The sequence below is a fragment of the Scomber scombrus genome, chromosome 3, assembly GCF_963691925.1.
Source record: "Scomber scombrus chromosome 3, fScoSco1.1, whole genome shotgun sequence".
In the NCBI taxonomy this organism is placed as follows: domain Eukaryota; kingdom Metazoa; phylum Chordata; class Actinopteri; order Scombriformes; family Scombridae; genus Scomber; species Scomber scombrus.
Window position 1 is genome coordinate 17,540,554 of NC_084972.1, and position 17,502 is coordinate 17,558,055.

At 40.0% G+C, this 17,502-nt stretch overlaps 3 protein-coding genes across 4 annotated transcripts in view; 2 read left to right on the plus strand and 1 right to left on the minus strand.

Annotated features, from left to right (window-relative positions):
* Positions 1–2,230, plus strand: part of bysl (bystin-like) — a 169,466-nt gene extending 167,236 nt beyond the window's left edge. For both annotated transcript variants that reach the window (XM_062416607.1, XM_062416606.1), the window contains 2 exons: positions 1,247–1,349; positions 1,521–2,230. In XM_062416607.1, coding sequence (XP_062272591.1) covers positions 1,247–1,349; positions 1,521–1,875 — 458 coding nt within the window. In that variant the 3' untranslated portion in view covers positions 1,876–2,230. The remainder of the gene's footprint in view (positions 1–1,246; positions 1,350–1,520) is intronic.
* A 1,144-nt stretch (positions 2,231–3,374) lies between these two features.
* Positions 3,375–5,936, plus strand: ccnd3 (cyclin D3). The gene is made up of 5 exons (XM_062443279.1): positions 3,375–3,608; positions 3,693–3,908; positions 4,433–4,595; positions 5,396–5,532; positions 5,757–5,936. The coding sequence occupies exons 1-5, from the start codon at positions 3,375–3,377 to the stop codon at positions 5,934–5,936; spliced, it is 930 nt and encodes a 309-aa protein (XP_062299263.1).
* A 488-nt stretch (positions 5,937–6,424) lies between these two features.
* nuak2 (NUAK family, SNF1-like kinase, 2) lies at positions 6,425–15,472 on the minus strand. Its single transcript, XM_062416604.1, has 6 exons — positions 14,972–15,472; positions 11,781–11,901; positions 11,187–11,338; positions 10,044–10,109; positions 9,600–9,852; positions 6,425–9,475 (listed from the first exon to the last, which is right to left on the minus strand). Exons 1-6 carry the CDS (start codon positions 15,200–15,202, stop codon positions 8,427–8,429), a joined length of 1,872 nt encoding a protein of 623 aa, XP_062272588.1. The 5' UTR covers positions 15,203–15,472; the 3' UTR covers positions 6,425–8,426.
* Positions 15,473–17,502: the final 2,030 nt, after the last annotated feature.

Consider the following 17,502-nt stretch of genomic DNA (forward strand, 5'->3'; position numbering starts at 1 on the left):
CATGGTTGTTGCTCACAAAAACACTGTACTGTGTTATACAGTGGTTGGTAAATAGTGACCCATCTGGCCGTCAAGCAAAACTGTTGGCCCCTGAACTTTTAACTTTACGTTATTTTTCCACAAATCTTTTATCACATCTGTAGTCTGGTAGTGCAACACAGAGGAAACTTGTTTATGTTTGCAAATATAAGTTGCTTTTGTTCTCCACTTATTAATGGGGAAAAAAAGTTTGGTGTTGGATACAGCCTTCATATTATACCATTGAACAACAATGAAAATAGGACCTGTGGTTGAATGTAATTGCTGACTGCTGGTTCACTACATACAATGATAATTGTTGAGCTAATTGACCATTAGGGAATTTACTTTTCCATTGCTTATTGGAGTTATGGAAGAAAGGCCCACCATTAACTCAGTTTAATATGCAGTGTGTAGCATAATGTCTGATCTGGAATTACAGCATGGTGAGTGTTGAAACTACTGTACTAAACTTTAAACTGCTTTTTTAAATGTAGGCTAAAATTAAAGTTTGGTTCAGTTCAGTCAATGAATTCTACTGTCATCTGCATAAGTATCACTTCTTATTTGTATACTTTAAAATCAGAGGATAGTTTGCTGTGTCAAAATCCATTTACTGGTGAATCAGGAGTTCTGTAGTTGGGAAAACAGTTGTGTAATGTGCTCTGTGGCTCAGGAGGAGCTTTGTCAAGTATTGCTCACGTCTTCACTTGTATATCTCAGTTTCAGCTTGAGGACTATAAACTTTGAACCGAATGAGCGAATTGCAAATTGGATGCAGAGAGGGTTCAGTAATCTGAAAATAAACATGATTTTCACTTTCTGACTTGCAAGTAGCTTTCATGTCAGCATCTATGTTGTAATTATAGTTTTACTGCTCTGATATATCTGACTTGGCACCAAACCTTCTAACAAATATGGACAACTCTGGTCAGCCAAAGTCCATAATTCAAAGTAATCCATTCAGAGTTAATGGATGGTGTTATATCGGCTACGCACTCTGTTGTTCACCTCACATAACCGACTCTGCAATCATACAACTGTGTAAACATCCTTCTCATCCATCCTGTGTGATGTGAAAGCATTATGGGAATTGCAGGATCCAGTTTAAAGTTAGAATATTTCTGTCTCAGTGTAGATTTTTTTTTTTTTTTTAAGATCAGTCTATAGTAGGTCTCTGAACTTGTCCAGTACTCTTTTAATGTTGTGTGCTCTCTCTGTCACACAGGTATTCTGATTCCCCTCTGTGAATCTGGGACATGTACCCTCAGGGAAGCCATCATCATTGGAAGCATACTCACAAAGTGCTCGATCCCTGTGCTCCACTCCAGGTAAGGTAATACCAGCGGACAGATGGCAACATCTTATTGTTACAAATAAGATTCAAGCCGTGTGACCTTAAAAGCTTTATTTTATGTGGTGCAGGCAAATTACAGCATGAGTAAGGTTGCATAACACAGATGGTTGTGTAACATGTATGCACAACCTTTCGTGTCTTTCAGTGCTGCGATGCTTAAGTTGGCAGAGATGGAGTATAACGGCGCCAACAGCATTTTCCTACGTCTATTGCTTGACAAGAAATACGCCCTGCCTTTCCGTGTCCTGGATGCCTTGGTGGCTCACTTCCTGTCCTTCCGCAGTGAAAAACGTGCTCTTCCTGTGCTGTGGCATCAGAGTTTACTCACCCTGGCTCAACGCTACAAGGCTGACCTGGCCTCCGAACAGAAGGCAGCACTGCTGGAGCTGCTCAAGATACAAACACACCCTATGATCTGTGCAGAGATCCGCAGAGAACTGCAAAACTCAGAGTCACGGGATATTGAAGTTGGTCTCCCTGTTACAGTTGAAATGGACTGAGGACTCATTGTGATCAGACCCATCATCCATCTCTGATGGAAATATTCATGCTTTCTTTAGCATGTAGAAAATCTTGTTAATTCTTACCTTATTATTCCTGTCCTATGAAAGGTCAGTTTTCAACATCAAAGTGACTTATTAGTGTTTCAGAGATACTTTTTTTTGCTGCCTGGATTAGTTTCCACATTCAAAAGTGCACATCAGTAGTGATGTGGCAGTTTGAATTTCATATTGCGAATCTTTGAGCTTTTTTCTGCAGTTGCAATGCAGTGATTGTGTAGGTATACTATATAAAATTGGTATTTCTGTGTATTTGATGAAAAGCAACTGTTGTTTTGAAGCAACAATTTGAATTAAAAACTAAATACTTGGAAGTTGGTCAAGGATCACTTGTTTCCCTCCATTGCATGTTCACACCTTTTTGAGAGGTAGACAAAGTAAAAACTGGGATTGTATATTTGGTTTGAGTTTCATGACATTAATGAGCCATGGCCTGTGTGTTTTTCATTCATGTATAATACCGTATATTAAGTTCACCTGCCTGGGTATCTTTGAAAAAGAAACAATTCAGATGAGGAAACCAAATTCGCCAGAACCCATCAGGGTCATCTATGATCCATCAAGTAGACCAGAAAAGTTCATATTTTTAAGAAAAGTTTTCTGGCAATGACGTTCAGTCAGTTGGTCAGTCTGCCATTTCTGTATCTCAAAAACTATTATATGGTGGCCAGAAAATGTTGTACAGACATGCATGGTCCCCAGTGGATGAAGCCTATTCTGATTTAGGTGTTTTACCTGCAGCATCACCAAGCAGGTCAAAGAGCAGCGAGTAGACAAGAAGGAGACTAACTTCATCATTGGGTCAAATGTGAAATGTGAAGTTCACATTTACATTAGAATACTTTGGTTTTTTGACTAAATAAACACCCACAAATCTAATGTAATGTAACATTCACCAGCCCAGTTGTGTTCAAGACACCTTTAGTTTAGTTCGTACGTTTAGTAATGATGATGAATCTAGCATTTACCATTAGGAGTTGTTTTCTTTATAACAGCTTAAATGCAACCAGTACAACAAGTTTATAAGACACTGGTTACAATCACAAACACGTCAGGGGGATTAAAGGTTGTAATAAAAAAACAAGAGTTAAACATCTTGCGACGTTTACAGTAATGATACATTTTCACGGCTATCATTTAAGGCTAGTTAGCATTGAGCATCGTCCTGTCCTCCGGGGTATTAGTACTAGCCTCTTAAAGCCGACTTAAAACGCGTAGTCTTATTATATTCTGTTGGTACATGTTAAATTAGAGGAATTGGGCTTGAATTAAAGTATGAAGCCCTACTGAGACGCAAATGTATGCAGTTTGTGAAGTTGTTGGACTAATTAGGCTAATTGTTAGGAGCTAGCTTACCGGTGAATAGGTATTTTAAGGTTTGTATGGTTTAATAGTAGAAATGATTGACTGCTGCTACGTACAAGTTAACAGTTGACTAAATGGATCTTTACGAGGATGAAAAAGTTAACAATAGACCCAGAGATCAAAATTGGGGTGAAACGGAGGGTGAAGTGGTTGTCCGGGCAGGCCACGACCCTGCTACCGGAGACCTGAGAGCACTTCACAACCTGAGGGCCCTGGAGACCTGCAGCCACGTGTCTGCCTCTTTTAATACCATCCAGACAGACATCCAGCCTCACATGAGGAGGATACTAGCAGTGTGGATGTTTCAGGTAGGCATTAGCTTTGTCCAAAATGAAAGGCCTGTTTCACACAATGATGACTTGAAGTATAATAGACACTGGAATCCCTGACAGGTGTGCGAGGAGCAGAAATGTGAGGAGGAGGTCTTTCCATTGGCCGTGCATTACCTGGACTGTTACCTGAGCCGCTTTGCCATTCAGAAGTCCAACCTACAGCTCTTGGGGGCTGTGTCAATGTTCATAGCCTCCAAAATGAGAGAGACTGTCCCTCTGACTGCCAGCAAGCTTTGCATCTACACTGAAAACTCAATTTCAGTCTCAGACATCCTGGTAAAACTCTTCTACATGAACTACACGTTGTATTTGGGATGACAGAAGTGCAAAGATTTTTTTGTGGAATTTGTGCCAGCAGTTTGTCTGACAGTCTTTTGCAAAAGCAGGATGAGGTGTGTTTCACAACTCATTTTTGTCTTAAGCAGAAAATTGTCCAAATCTCTAATAACAGCTCCCCCACACCCTGCTTTATCTCCCTATAAATAACTTCTACAACATACAACTTATTTAACAACACAATTGATCTATAAAATACAGCTTTAATGGTTGTTAAATAAGCTTCTGAATCAGGCCTACTTGTCATCAGGACCCGGTTTCCCAAAACATTGGCTCACACAAAGATTCACACACATTTCACTGAGGTTAGATAGGGGGCCACATATTGTGCAATCTTCAGTTCATAAGATTCTTCTGTATTATTAATAGATAACATCTCTACCCACAACTTCTGTGACGTGTAGGAGTGTTCCTGCAGTGGGTTTTTGATGGTTTGTTGGTTAAGAGGAATGTGTTTGTTGCAGCAGTGGGAGGTGGCAGTGGTGTCCAGGTTAGACTGGTGTCTGGCCTCTGTGGTACCCTCTGACTTTCTGGAGCCAGTTCTTCAAGCTCTCCCCTTTGTTCCACCAAACCACCACCAGAACGTGCGAAGGCATGTTCACTCCTACATTGCTCTGACAGCAATAGGTAAGTTACATAGCTATGGGATGGTTTCTCCAAATACAGTTCAGCAAAACAAAGTTGGGAGTGGATAAAAAATATTTTGTTTTCACCTTGTGTTAAAGGATTTCTGTGATCATTGTTTAAAAACTACTAACACAGCTGTCTTATGTCTGTTGCAGTTAAATAAAGCTTATCATTTTTGGTGGTTTAACAGCTAGTGAGCATTAAATGTAGCTGGTTACTGGTGACTCTCTACGTAACAATTGGCACAAAACAGCCATAACTTTGATTACGATGCGTCAGCAGTTCATTTTGGAGACAGAGAGCTGAGTTTGTGTAATCCTGTATTGTCTGCTGTGAAAGACCTGCGTCCCTCTATTCAGCTGGCTGATTTCCCACGAATCTCTGTGATGCTGCCCGAGGCAACAGGTCGCGGGGATACAGTCAGTTAGGCTGTTTTAGGCAGGCTATTTGACATTAAAACCCATAAAATTAAGACAATCCCTGCCTCCTGACATTGTACCCCATTCAAAAAGGTGTCTGAGCATGGATTAAATGGCTGACTGTTTGTCTCAGCATCTCTCCTGCCTGGAGCTATTAGGATAACGTATCAGATGATCATGTTTTGGGAAATGTCTGCTGTTAAGCACTTGCCTTTGTCTATCAGGGTGTGTCCACAATAGCAGCATATGTCTAATTATCTGCCACCTTTCCTCTACTGACTTTGGCACTGTTGGAGTAGTCTTGTGTGTAAAGTTAAGTGCCCATGATAATTAGACTGTTCTTTTTTTTATTGTAAATAATCTTTTTTAATTTATTCCCAGACTGCAAGTTTTCAGTGTTCTTGCCCTCCACTGTTGCGTGTGCCTGTTTGAGCATTGCTACGCAAAGGCTAAAGTTAGTGGACGACTCCTCTGATTCAGTGATGAAGTTTTTGGCAAACCTTCTGGTCATTGATCTGGTAAGTGTAATGTATAACTGGCATTTCACTTTGAACTTTTCCTTGTTGACTGTCTTTTTTTAGCATTGCCCTAATCAATCAGTCTGAGAAAAACAAGAAACTGTGAAATCCATGTTTGGTAGAGCAACAGTGCACATGTAATATTTGTCAAAATCCACAGAAACACTGCCCATGACCTACTGATGACCTTGTGTATGTTTTTCTTTTTCATCGGCCCTGAACAGCACTGTGTTCTCCTCTGCTATGAGCAACTACGGGGTGTGTTGGAGCTCAGCCTGCCCTCTTGTTTCCAGGCTAGTGTTTGCAGATCAGGGGAATGCAGCTCAGAGATCAGCTACACCCCAGCTGACATTCAGGATGTTGTATTGACACCGGTGACATCACCCGAGGAAATGAAGCTGTAACACTCAACACTCCTCCTGTCCATGAACTGCTGGGATGAAGTGTACATTTATAGCCAGGAGAGAACAAGAAGTAGCAGGCGAAAATACAGCATTTAATCTCACTGGTGCTATGTATGTTGATTGTGTTACTACAGTGTAGAAATGATGCAACATTAGTACAACATGAAGTATTTTGTAATGGCTAATGCAGCTTTGAAAGATAAGATTGTTACTCTTTCTTCTTATTGTTATACTTTTTTGTGATATTTACAGGTGATTTGCACTAAATCCAAATAGCAGTGTTTGATCATCTTTAAACTTATCTTCTTTTCACATGTATTTAAATATTGTGCATGTGTATGAATGAAGTGAAAATGTAACATTAGCTTTACATATGGACAGTTCTACGTTTTCATGGATGTCTGAATTCTGTTGTTATATATAACAATATTGTTGACTATGTAAAACATTTGTATGTAGGTCACTAACAATATAGTCCGGCACTTGAGTACTTTGTTTAGTTTTTATTGATTTCCTCATCACAACAGCGTGGCAGATCACAAAGTCATTTAATGGGTAAGCCAGTAACTTTGGCACACAGTTTCTGCTGCAGTCAGATAATAAAAATATTCAAAGAGCTTGCACACCAACTTCTTCTTGGACAAGAGACACAAAAACCGTGATGAAATGCCTAAATTGCACATTAAATTCTACCAAAAATTAAACAAATACAGTTTTAGACCTGTATTTTTCCCAGCGTGTCACATAAATGATCAATTATCACCACACTTGAGTGCAGCTCAATTCCTCAGTTAGTTAAGCTTAGAGAAGTAGGAGTTCACTTTTACACACAAATACTGGCCTTAAATTCCTGATCAGCCTCGTAAGGTAGTTTGCCAAAAAATGATTTTAATGAAATAATTGAAAAACATTCTTTACATTCCAGTTACTGAACAACAGCATGGGTCTGCAGATTTTGAGTATTGCCTTGTTCAACTTGTATTACACGAAGTCAATAAAATGATGACCACACAACTTATTATCCGCTCTCAGGTTTCGATGGTCTAATAAAGTACTGTTCAAGGCCCTGGCATGTTTTGATGTAATGCCAACAGGCCAATCCAATTAAGTAATCCCAGTGTGCAGCATGAAATTTCATGCAGAAACAAAAACGACATACTAATGTGCCTTTCTTTCACCACTGGAGGTATTACTTAAGGAAGGTTAGCACATCAGCCTGATATTTATAAAGCAAATGTTTTAAATAAAATACATTTAATTCATGATTGTATAGTTTTGTTTTCGAGTGTTGAGTAACCAAGATTTTTGTGTTTATTTTTTATCTGGCTAAACTAATCCTGCTTTAGGAAATTACCAGCCTAGATATTTTTCATGAAAATGTAACGTTAAATACACCTGAACCCCATGACCGATATCCAAATATTAAGTTGAAAGGTCACCCAGTATGTGTGTGCCACAACATAGTTAGCTGTAGCTCCTGATTTAGTTTCAAATTTTGTCTATGAAGTGGCATAATGTGCCCCACCTCTCCTGTGAAACTGCCACCTGCACACATAAGAGTCAATGGCTATCCGTGTTTGTGTATCAGTGTAGGCTTGGGAGAAAAAGCAGGTTCGACAGGTTACTCTTACTCTGAGTCAGAGTGTCATGATTATTATTATTCAAGTCATTATCCAAACTTTAGAACAAGAACAAGTCATTTCAAGGAAAAACAACACTTAAAAAAAATACTCAGAGTTAAAGTCCCTGTTACAAACATCCTCTTGGCACGTTTTGCTTGTGCTTAAATAAAGATTTAAAAAATCCAAGAAACATGAATTGCTCTTTGGTATCCATGAAATGTAATCATCCCCCCCAAACATAATGTTGAAAAATGATCAACCAACACAAAGCTCGAACCCAAAACAGGGATTAAGTCAAAAACAATCCTGCAACTGCTCTGGTGAGAATAAATGACACTAACTGGATAAAAAGAAATATTTTGCAGTTATAAAATAAGCAGATGTCTGTTTCCCAAATTATCATCACTGAAGCAATATGTTCTACAAACTTAATTTTTGACATTTCAGACCAGTGTTTTGGTTTTTATATGAGCTACACTTTTGATAGTCAGCTCTCATGTTGTAAACTGGAGCTCCTGATTGACCGACAGCAGTTTTCTTCTCCTGAGAATCTTTGAAATGGAAATTTTCCAAGTACAGCCGCTGTTATAATTTTTATGTAATACAAAGCCCTCTGGTGATTCTTAACCTATTTAACTTAAATTCAAATTGCACGCTATTTAATAAATTAATTGAAGGAGGTATTAACAAGAAGTAGGTTTAACAAGATGTCTCCTCCCTTTTTGGTACAATTCGGTGCAGCTTCTGGAGTTGTGCTGTTAGTTTTTCATAATGCACTTTGGCTGTCATGTCAAAATTCTACAATCATTTTAAGTTTCTCAATGAAAAAACATTTCATTATTCAGTGTCCTTAACAAACCGCTGGTCTTCAGCTTGCGGCAGAGCCTCGTATAATCAGGGCCTGTTTGTAGGTCTGTGTTACATTATCGCAGTCTGTGATAGAAAAGGCACTATCAGACACTCCAGACTCGTAGCAGTTCCAGGGTCTCAGCAACCCATCTCTAAGGATCCCGTCTTCTTGGATGTCCAGCAGGTTGTCAGCAGACACGCATCCTCTCATGCTAGCCTTGGCTGGTTTATCCATTTGTGTTGGAGGTCCTACACGGTCTGGTAGATCCAGCTGGTCAAAGGACTCTGAAGACAGAATGCTGTTCTCGCTGATGGCCCCACTTGGTCTCGACCTGGTGTTACTGCGGGGCAAAGAAGCCGCCAGCTGGTCAAGAGAGCCAAACTCCTGTAACCCACCTGAGGAGAACTTCCCGTTGCGCTTCAGGATGCCTTTCTTGTAGGTTGGTGCTGAAGGGCACGCTTTAGTTTGTGGGACCCATCCAGAGTCACTGTTCTCAGGAGACGAGGAGTAGTACCCTGACTCTTGCTCTGTGGGCTTCTTTAGAATACCTTTCCGAGGCACCAACGCAGCTGAGGTGGCGTTGGCTGGTGTTGTCAAACCCAAGATCTTCTGTGGTTCCACTGAACTTACAGCTGGGGTTTCACTTATTACCTTCTGCTTCACGCTGTTGCGTCTCTTTAGAATACCTTTGGAAGGTCGAGTGTCTGTGTTTCCTTCATGAATGGTCTGGGAGACATTGTTCTCCTTACGTGACCTTCGCAGAGAGCGCTGCCGCACCACTTCCCCACCACCGCCCTGTGAGCGGAGCAGGCAGCGCATCTTGGAGCCGTTCTCCAGTAAAGGTCTTGATGTACGGCGCAGCCAACTAGCAACGCTGGCCAGCCCTGCAGGGTGAGTTGTTGTTGAAGAGGCTGGTGAGGAGGTCTGCTCTACTGGACTGCTCTTTGTCTCAGCCAGTAACGGTTGCTGGTAACCCCAGTTAAGCCACCAGTGTCCCGCAATCTCCTCTATTGTAGCTCTGCGCTCAGGATTTACCATCAGCATCCAACGAATAAGCCCACATGCATCTGGTAGAGAGCAACGGAGAAAAACTCTGTTAATTTGTGTGTTCAGCAAGGGGAACAATAAAGTACAAAACACCAAAATAATCTTTAGAGTTCCCTTGAAGAAAAGCTGAGCTGAAAGACTCACCAGAGGGGTTGTTGGGTTTACGGTAGTTTCCAGTGCTAATCTGCTGGACCAGATGTTTGTGGTTGTTTCCGTCAAAAGGCATGGTGCCATGAACCATAGTGTATAGCAGCACCCCAAGGGACCACGTGTCCACCTCTGGTCCCCGGTATGGCCGTCCATTTACAATCTCTGGGGAAGCATACAGAGGGCTGCCACAAAACGTTTGAAGATACTCATCACCGTGATAAAGGTTCGACAGGCCAAAGTCAGCAATCTGCAACAACAAGAAGTAGATGTCAAGCTGAGACATGTCAGAACTTTTGTTGCATAAGACTTTTCTATATGTTTCATTATTCCTCATCAATTTATCATAACACACACTATTCTTTTTAAACATGACTAATGATTAGTGTGATTAGTCTTTGTGTGAAGGTTAATTTCTCTCTGTGAGGGATTTTAGCATACCTTCACATTGCCATTGCCATCTAGTAAAATATTCTCCAGTTTCAGGTCGCGGTGTACTATTCCGTTCTAAGAGAAAAAAAAAGAAAAAATTATATACACAACAATATTTTTACAATGTTAACAGGCCATTACACATCAGTTTACTGGAAGTTTTCTATATTAAATAAAAGGATTAGTCATTACTGGGTCAGAACACAATTTTTTTCCAAGTGAAGATTTGTTTCTGGTAAGTCAGCTATGCTTCATTGTCCTCCACTCTGTAGGGGGGCATGCCTTTGACTCAAGCAGAGTCTAGATTTGGTTTGCCTTCAGAAATGCAGGTCAACTGTTTCTTACGTATGGGGACTTGTAGCAATGAACACATTCTTTGTAGGTTGTGTAGCATTCATTAATTGTTAAGATGCAGCCATGAAGAATAATGTGTGCAATACTTTAAAATTCATCACCGTGGCAAATATAATTCAAGAAGTAAGAATTTATATGGCCTGTTCCTGATTGCATAAGGCATGGAAAATACAATATTTACCTAGACATCAGGATTCAATAAAAGTGAAAAAAGACAGATGGATGACGCAGAATATGATGGGGCAATAAACATTGTTCAGCTAATATGTATAAATGCTGTGCAGCTACAGTAAAATATAGTGTGCACTAAATGTTCGCAATGACAGTTCTGAACTACAGGAACAACTGATTGTGTGTGTGTGTTTGCCGTGCCATTCTGTCCCATCACACCCTCATTAAGAGTGTGAGACCATGCGTGTGTGTGCTGGGATGGCTGGCCTTTAGCCCTGACGCTGGCTCTACAGACCAAATGTTCATTCCCTTCTGCATCGTTCTCACAGCCTCCCTGTTCAAATCAGCAGGCTGACAGTGAATAATGCCCATTATGTAACTTTGGGGGTGCCAGTGCCCTGGAAAAAAACAACGAGCCAAACAGCCAGTCTGTGGAGCTCTGCGTCATTAGGTTTGACGTAACGGCCATGGGTACAGATTGGACAGGGACTAATATTCTCTGTTGTATTTTCATGCATTACTTGTGAATTATTGCACATTGTAAATCTCCCTTAGATTTTACTTTCTGTAAACATCTATTTGTTCTACAAAAAAAGACAGCATTAGATTGAGGAAAAACTGCTTTACCTGATGGCAGTAGTGCACAGCTGATACAATTTGCCTGAAGAAGTGCCTGGCCTCCCGTTCGGAGATGTTCCTCTTGTCACAGATGTAGTCGTACAGGTCTCCGCGGCTGGCATACTCCATCACAATCACGATTTTGTCCTTGTTTTCAAATACTGAAAGAGCAAACACACAGCATTTACTTAAGGCTTGAAATCCAAATTCTATAGATTATCTGAACATTTTGTCTTTAAACGCGCAACCCCGAGCATTGAAACACGATACATTACAGACAAATGTAAAATGTTGTAAATTTAAAACGCCTTTCTGATTTCTATGTCCTGGCGTGAGGGTGCACTAGAAGACAAGAGGCCCTGCATATTATGCCACAATGCTGCCGGGTAATTGTCCTTATATAACCTAGCATCGGTCTTCAGCACAAAGACTTGCGTGACTGAACTCTCTGATTGCGAACAGAGACTGATTGAGAGTTGTCCTTCTTCCAGGGATCACGTTTCACTCGGCATGTGGCTCAGGGATTCACCTTTGAAAATCAAACAATGAAGCTCTGCCCGAACACAAAAAACCCTACAATCACTAAGCATGTGTGTACTGTACCTTCATATATGGTGATGATGTGTGGGTGACAGAGAGAGGACATGATCTCAATCTCTCTGCGAATGTGAACCAGGTCCTGCTCATCCTTGATCTTCTCTTTTCTGATGGACTTTATGGCAACCTTTAAAAAAAAGACAGAAAACTTGATTTATTTATTTCAATTATTTAAAAAGTGAGATCCAATCAAATGTTACTTAAATGACAAATTAAACATTAATACAGTGGTCAGCAGCTTTAATAAGGAAATGTCCATATAATGGTTGTCCTGTTGTGAGAAGAACAATGGGCAGTGAACTGAAAACTTGGCTGTGTTGTTTCAAACAAGGCAGAGGGAAAGCCGGGTCAAGTACTGTCTGCTGTAAAGAAATCTATTGTCTGCTGTTACGTCTATGAGAGCCGCAGAATAAGGACATTTAAATTTGAATAGTATCTGTCTGCGGCTTTTTGAAAGACTGCATACGTGTCTGTATGTTGTATTTTGTCTATTTGAAACTGAGATGCCTGGGATTCCTCTGTGCGTTGAATGCGTCATCCATCTACCGAGAGGTGGAGAGGTGTCATGAGGCACCGGGTGGCACTGGTGGTGGGGTGTCCTTGTTTCCGCATGCCTCTAACCCTCAAGGCTACAGACACGAGGGGGGAAATGAGTAAAGCGGCGACTTTCCCAATCAGTCTCAACACACGACCAGTCTCCTGTCATGAGTCACCGTCTGGTCTGAATGCACCACGGCTTAGCACAGCGTTTAAAACCACACTGACCTTTTTTTCCTGATTCTGGGAACCGAGGTTTCCTGCGTTTGTTTGCATAACTGTCAGACGGGCTAAACTCACACTCATGATGAATTCACACTCCTGTGAGGTTATCTGTGTGTGTCTGTACAGTCTTGGTTGCTGTCAGTTTGTTGTACGCAATAAGCACTGAAATCTGAAATCTTTGATATTTCACACTGAGGTCTTGTACAAACACACTTTAACAACAATTTTGCGTTACAAAAAACAAATCACAAAAAATCCACCACTGATCACTGAAAAAAAAAAAAAAAGAGTAATTGGGGCGTCATGCATTGAGTAAGATAAACCCTCCCTCAATCTATACTGAAACCCCCCACCTAATTGGGTTATGTAATCAAACTTACACACTTAGACAATGAGAACAGTTGTAGGGCCACGCAAGATGAAGCCATCCTTTGTGTTGTGTCACTTCCTGTGTCAAATTACATGTCTTAGTCCATTATGTGGCCAATACTAAGCAATAGAAATCGTCTGCTTTTTTTCTATTCTACGTGAAATGATATTTAAGCTGTATTTGGCTGCTGTAAATTCAAAGCATACATTTGTGCTAATCAGTATTTTGACAGTTGAACACAGGGTTTGAGGCACATGGATCAGGAAGCTGCCTGGAGGGATGAATCTCAGACACCAACTCATATCCTATAAAAGCAAAGTGCGGCAGCAGCAAGTCATGCAAAACAATGTGAGAGCGTAGACGGGCGTGTAGACAAGGCTGAACATGCATCTATACTTGTTAACTGTGGGTATTGAAGGGAAATTCCTGACGGTTTGTTTCTTATAAACGCTTTCACTCACAACAAGCGTAATCTTCTCACAAACACAAACACATTAAACATGATTTGGCTGCTGAACCGGACTTACAAACAAAAGAGAGTTCACTTCTCGGCCAAGTATCTTTTAAATTTTTTTTTTTTTTTTATATGAAAAGGCAGTGACTGTACCTGAAACTACCAACTGCCAAAGTGGAAAAAATAATTTACATCATTGGTGCACTCTGTTTTTGATAATATTCCTATAGTTTACATTTCCTGGATAGATTTTTCATACATTAGGATATAGAAACAAAAATAGTTCTAGCAGCATGCAATTGATCAGGTGTACGACTCAGTTTGTATAGTAACACTGAAATGAATCCTACATTCATTAAGTTGATCATGTTTTGTTTTTAAGAGTAGTGTTGATTCATAATTAAGGTCATTTTGGTAGGCAGTGGTTTCCAGTGATGTTGGTATTGTATTGCTTTACCATGAAATGTGTTTCTAAAATGTTGTCAACCAACAGCTACATACTCCATTTATAGCTGTTAGGAAATATTAAATAAAGCCTGAATGTCTAATATAAAAAGACAAAAATCACAGGTTCTGATTGGGATCAATCTCCAAAATACATAGGCATTTGTTTGCGAGCCTCTATATGTAACTTTTAAAGGCTTATCTCTGCTCACTCTACAGTGTTTATACATTACATACTTCCCATTTCCCCTTAGGTCACGGGGAACTGGAATCCACCTGAGGGGAAAGTTGTAATTTCCCCCTCTCCCTTCTCCAGGAACACAAAAAGAAAAAGCTACCTTTCCTGTTTAAAATTACCCTCACGGGACAAATTCCCTAAGTGTTTCCAACGAAACGCCTTTCCTTGATGCCTGAATGTGCCAAAAGGAAGTGATTAAATGAGTGTTTGAAATTGATAGTATTGAGTACTGGAATAATTTTCGATCAATCATTTTGTTGCAGCTTTTGTTGGACGATCTCAATCACACATATTGCTTTTGTTGGCAACCCATCATTCTTTAATACACCACAAATGGCCAGTAAAGACATTGTGTAATGTAATGCGGAAACTGGCAATGAATACTTGCAGAATTTTAATTGACTTCATACGTTGGACAAAAACTGAGTGGTTGTGCCAAAGCCTATTCACACACAGAGCATTAATCACACATTTCAAAGTGCTTAGTGAGAAGAAATGTGTATATTATTAAATACTGTGCATGTGTTAACTCATAAAACTTAAAAATGCTTACTCTGTGCTCTTATGAAATGCCCAGACTTGGACATGGAGTTAAAAAAAAAAAAACACACTGGGGAAAAGTCCACCCCCCTAAAACAAACAGTGGACTCTTGGGCAAACTTCATCAGCAAATACCCTTTTAGTGTTTTGCAATTCAGCAAAAATGGGTCACACGTTTAACAGACTGTGCTTTAAAGTAGTTTTATCCAAATTAAAGTCCATATGTAGACGTCTTTTGTGCAGGCTGTGCCTCTAAAAATAGCAAAAACAACAGGTGGCCATCAGGACAGTGGAACAAACAGACCTTAATACTAGTTGCAGATGTTGATTAAAAGGTATTACACTTGGTTGAAATGGTCAAATAATAATATGTAAGTATAAAAACTTACCAGTCTACCAGATCTTTCCTTGGCTTTCTTCACTTTGCCATATGTGCCTTTGCCGAGAGTCTCCAGAAACTCGTACCTGTGCTTCAGGTTGTGTTTATGGTGGTGTCTCTTCACGGCTTGTTTCTTCACGGGCGCCTGGAGCGGAGCTTTCCCAACAGTTTCATAGGGTGAAACTCCTCCGACAGCCGACCTAAAGTTTGATGAAAGACGTGCAACATTTACGCCGTCCATCCTGACAAAAACTGGTGTCTTTGTTGTTTTTTCCGGCTCAGTTTCGGACGCAGGTGTCGTTGCTAAACTGCATTCCTCCGACTGGAGCTCCTCTCTTTATCGGTGCTCTGAAGTTACTCAGGTAGAAATCTGATAAAGGTGTAGATGAGCTCATTCATCTATCACCGAGAGGCAGTTAATTAAAAAGAAACGCTGATGACAGAAACCGAAACATGTAACTTCAGCGCAGTGTGTCTCCCCTCCTCCTCGCAGTGCTGACACCTACTAGCAGCAGGTACACGGCATGCTAGGGTAAGGCGAGCTCCGCCTATGAGCCGGACAGCAAACTTTATTTTCTAGGATGGCAAAGTCATGACCCGCCCCCCTCTACCTCTGATTCGCTGGTAGTCGCGGGCTTTGTTAGTTGGATTGGTTAGAGGGTAAGAATATCAGGGTACGCCAATCAGAGGCAGAGTAGGACGGGGCTTGACTTCGCCATCCTAGAAAAACATATCGCCATAAAAAGTCGGGAGGCGTTTTAGGTACACCGAGGAGCGTTTGATTCTCTCACCGGACGGTGCCAGTGAAACCACAGATTGAGGTTAGTTTAATTGTTAAAATATGTAACTCTCTCCTGGTGTTTTGTTTGTAAAAATAATGCATCTAATTTCTATTGAATATTTCACATTGCATGTTTTCAAGCCTAAAAACGAATTTAAACTAATTAAACAATGTTTAAATTAAAAATATTGAATACAATTTTGTCGGATCCAAAAGTCCAGTTAACTAACCCATTTAAAAATATTGTAATGACATCTACCCAATAGCACATTCCTAATTTAAAAAGACATCTATTTTTGTTCCTAAAATTGAACTGCAGCACACAAGATGCCTCATACTTAATTAAAAAGTAATTTTTTGATGTATGTGTATGTGTGCTGGAAGTTTCAAGTTTCCACATCACTTTGTACAGACCTCATTCACAGTGAAACACACAAGTGAAGTAAAAACACATTTTTGAGTGAAGGGTAACTTTAAGTTCAGCGGTGCTTCAAGTTTTTCATAATATTCTTTAGCCTAGTTGCAGGCAGCGTATATATTTATATAATAATATAAATATATAGACTACTTATATACTATATACTTACTAATATACTTTGCTAATAGTAGAAAGTTATGTTAAAACAAGAAATGTAGATCACTCTTCAGTTGGATATGTTACAGCCGGTGTGCACGGGGAAATAGAGTGAGCGCACCCAAAGTGTGGCACAAAGCCTGAACTTTCATAAATCCTTGCTATATATACCTTTAACATTAAATATTTTGTACAAAAAATGTATCCTGCTGAATTAATTGATATTAAAACGTTAATTGATTTGACTATACTATACGATATGTGAGTATCATGGCCATTTGCTTTGATTATCCGCTTGAAAAGTGCTGATGAATGAGCCGGTTATTCCATTCTCAAACATAACCTGCAGTATATCTATCTGTGGCTGATTCAGACCATAATTCAGACCGACTGTAAACTCACATATTTAACTCCCTCCGCTCTTCAAGAGGCAGCCTGCTTTTATTTACCTTTTTTATTTTTAAATTTTTATTTTTATTTGTTTTACAAGGATACTACATTTCAAATTCTAGCCGACTCCATGAAACTAAACTATGTTCTTGGTTTATAAACTGTGATCAATTTGACCTAAATAGGTAGTCTGTGGCGAGCTGAGATAAATAAATTATGGTAAAGAGCACGGAGTTGGATTAATAATGTCATTACAACTGTTGGCCACTAGAGATCAGCATACAGTCACCAGCTGCAACAGTGTCAGTTTACTGATTTGGACCATCAACTTGAACTAATATTAAATCTGTGGCAGGGTCTCTGTTCAAACTATTCCTAATTAAAACTAACAGTCTAATATAAAATCAGCAACAACGAAACAGTCAGGACAGGATGAGCTGACATTCCTGATTGCAGGAACGCCCAGATTTAATACCTTGAGCCAATTGGCTGCTTTCTCAGAAGTTCAGTCTTAACTGACCTGCTAACCTTTTGTATTTACCACTCAGTTGTCTGAGCAGCTGCCCGTATGTCCTCACTCGTGTATGGAGAGGAAAGCCGTGCTATAAATAAACAATTAAACTACTGTTGGTATCAGAAGGACATGCACATAATCTTGGAAGAATAAGACTTTACATTTATGAAATCAAAGTCCAGATGCTTGTCTAAAAAGTAGGACATTCACAACCTGTTCAAGATGTTAATCAATTCAGTATGTCTGCCAAAAGAGGGCTTAGTGGTAGCATGGGGTCTACAC

Excerpts from the sequence above, each read along its gene's own strand:
- ccnd3 (XM_062443279.1), top strand. The coding sequence starts at position 3,375 with ATGGATCTTTACGAGGATGAAAAAGTTAACAATAGACCCAGAGATCAA. Across the intron at positions 3,609-3,692 it reads TAGCAGTGTGGATGTTTCAG|GTGTGCGAGGAGCAGAAATG; the intron begins GTAGGCATTAGC and ends AATCCCTGACAG. Across the intron at positions 3,909-4,432 it reads TTTCAGTCTCAGACATCCTG|CAGTGGGAGGTGGCAGTGGT; the intron begins GTAAAACTCTTC and ends TGTTTGTTGCAG.
- nuak2 (XM_062416604.1), bottom strand. The coding sequence starts at position 15,202 with ATGGACGGCGTAAATGTTGCACGTCTTTCATCAAACTTTAGGTCGGCT. Across the intron at positions 11,902-14,971 it reads AGGAAAGATCTGGTAGACTG|GTTGCCATAAAGTCCATCAG; the intron begins GTAAGTTTTTAT and ends TTTTTTTTAAAG. Across the intron at positions 11,339-11,780 it reads CATCATCACCATATATGAAG|TATTTGAAAACAAGGACAAA; the intron begins GTACAGTACACA and ends TTGCTCTTTCAG.